This window comes from Triticum aestivum, chromosome 1A, assembly GCF_018294505.1.
Source record: "Triticum aestivum cultivar Chinese Spring chromosome 1A, IWGSC CS RefSeq v2.1, whole genome shotgun sequence".
In the NCBI taxonomy this organism is placed as follows: domain Eukaryota; kingdom Viridiplantae; phylum Streptophyta; class Magnoliopsida; order Poales; family Poaceae; genus Triticum; species Triticum aestivum.
In genome coordinates this window covers 463,087,484-463,089,462 of record NC_057794.1, presented here as the reverse complement: position 1 = coordinate 463,089,462, position 1,979 = coordinate 463,087,484, and the positions used below count along the sequence as shown (strand labels likewise).

Genomic DNA, 1,979 nt, shown 5'->3' with positions numbered 1-1,979 from the left:
CCCCAAGGGGAAAACAACACAATCGCGCCGCCGTCTTCCGATCTATTGATTTAGGGTTTTCCCCGGAGGTAGCAGATAGTAGTCTAGAACTTCTCCATGGCGATGCCTTTAAGAAGAAAACGACACCGTAGAGCGCCGCCACCGCCAGCTTTGGCATCTAGCCAAGAGCAGGTTTTCACTCAGATTTGTTCGAAAAACTCCATCCAGCTTCTTGTGCACGGACCGCCGTCTTCTCCGTTGGAGACTAAACCAAAAGGATCTAGCTGTCGCCGCCAGATCCATGCAGCGAGCATCGGGAGATGACGACAGTCTCCCTATACCGGAGCTAGCACAAACTGGAGCAGATCGAGTCGGAGACTATGATACCCCTGGAGCTCCGGCAGACCAGCGAGCCGCCGACACCACCGCGTCCAGATCGCCAGCCACGCCGGGCCGCCGCCAACCCCCAGGCCGTCCGGTAGTCACCAGATCCGGGATGGGACGAAACCGGACGGACCAATGGGCGCGCTGCCATCCAGCCATGGGGTCGCCGCCCCGGCCACCGGCGCCCCTTGCAGCCGGCCGATTCCCATCGGCAGCACCATAGGCACCGCCGCTGGGCCGCCGCGCCGCCGTGGGGGCCGGACCTCCACGGATCTGGGCACCCGCGCCACCCATGGATCCGGGAGAGAGGGGAGAGGCCTCCGCCACCGTGTCGCACGCACGGGCTTAGCCCGGCGCCGACCACCTGCGGCGGTGGAGGGGAGGACGGGCACAGGAGGAGTCACTAGCAGCGGCGGTTGGATCCCCCCCCCCCCCCCCGCCCCCAGTCGTCCGTGAGGGAGGCGACACGAGAGGCGAGAGGAGGTATGACAAATATTTTATTTGATTGAGCAGAAATGCATAAACTGATACAAGAGCTTATCCACGGAGCAACAACAGGTTTTTCTTAAGAAGAAGAAAAGATAAAGACTGAGGACAACAACAACAATTGTTGTTGGGCGTGGACCACGTGCACGTACAACCACAACAGCTCCGCTCAACCCATCTGAGCTTTTATTATCGGCACAACATCTTATTGAACATGAGCGATCAGTACTTCTTGCAGGGCGGGCAGGGCGTGCCGTCGTCGCCGCGTGCATCGGCGCACCGGAACGTCTTCGTGGGGCTCGTCTGCACGACGCGGCAGTTCACGCAGCCGTCGCGGCACTTGGGGCCGGCGTCGTCACAGACCACGGCCCCCGAGAAGAACCTACAGTTGTCGCAGCACTTCGGGAACTCGGCTGCACGGACACATGCAATCAATTTTTATTTTTTTTGCGGGGGTGCAATCAAATTAGTACATTTGATAACAAATGCATGTCAAAGCTAAAATCTCCACGCCATACAAAAAGGCAATCAGCACGTACCGTTCGCTTGTGAGAGGATTCCCATGACCAGGACGGCCTGGAGAATCAGGATCGCCACGAGCGTGCTACTCTTCATTGTTGCTTCTACACTTCTCTAGCAAAGTTCTCGCCTTGTCCTGTCTACCCGTAGAATGATGGTTTATGCTGTAGATGTGTCTAGCCAGAGCTACAAGCAACTCTATATATAGGTGCCCGTTCTTGAAACATGCCAATTTGCTGCGTCAGCTATACATTGTGATCGTGGTGGGGTAGGTGCTTGGGATAAACTTGTTTGACTCCTGGCTAGCTTGGACCTTTTTTTTTTTTGATATGCTGGCTAGCTTGGACGTACTCCATTTTTCTTTAAAGGCGGCTTGGACTTGTTAGGCATACATCTCCATCTTCCATGTCCAGCGCATATGCGCACCTACTTTCTCAGGATTATTCGGTTATGTATGAAAAGGACAATTTCTATTCGCGGCGAAGCGGTGGGTCGATTGATTCTTCGTGTTGTGTGTGCACGTCCAATCACCTCAGTGTACCTAGCAAACTAATTTCTAGGATGGCGATTTTAGTTACTACGAACCCTTATGCGGTTCCGACGGTGTGGAA

At 55.3% G+C, this 1,979-nt stretch overlaps 1 protein-coding gene across 1 annotated transcript; it reads right to left on the bottom strand.

The window, feature by feature from the left end:
- Positions 1-847: 847 nt before the first annotated feature.
- On the bottom strand, positions 848-1,563 carry LOC123056755 (uncharacterized). Its single transcript, XM_044480039.1, has 2 exons — positions 1,389-1,563; positions 848-1,262 (listed from the first exon to the last, which is right to left on the bottom strand). The coding sequence occupies exons 1-2, from the start codon at positions 1,462-1,464 to the stop codon at positions 1,072-1,074; spliced, it is 267 nt and encodes an 88-aa protein (XP_044335974.1). The 5' UTR covers positions 1,465-1,563; the 3' UTR covers positions 848-1,071.
- Positions 1,564-1,979: the final 416 nt, after the last annotated feature.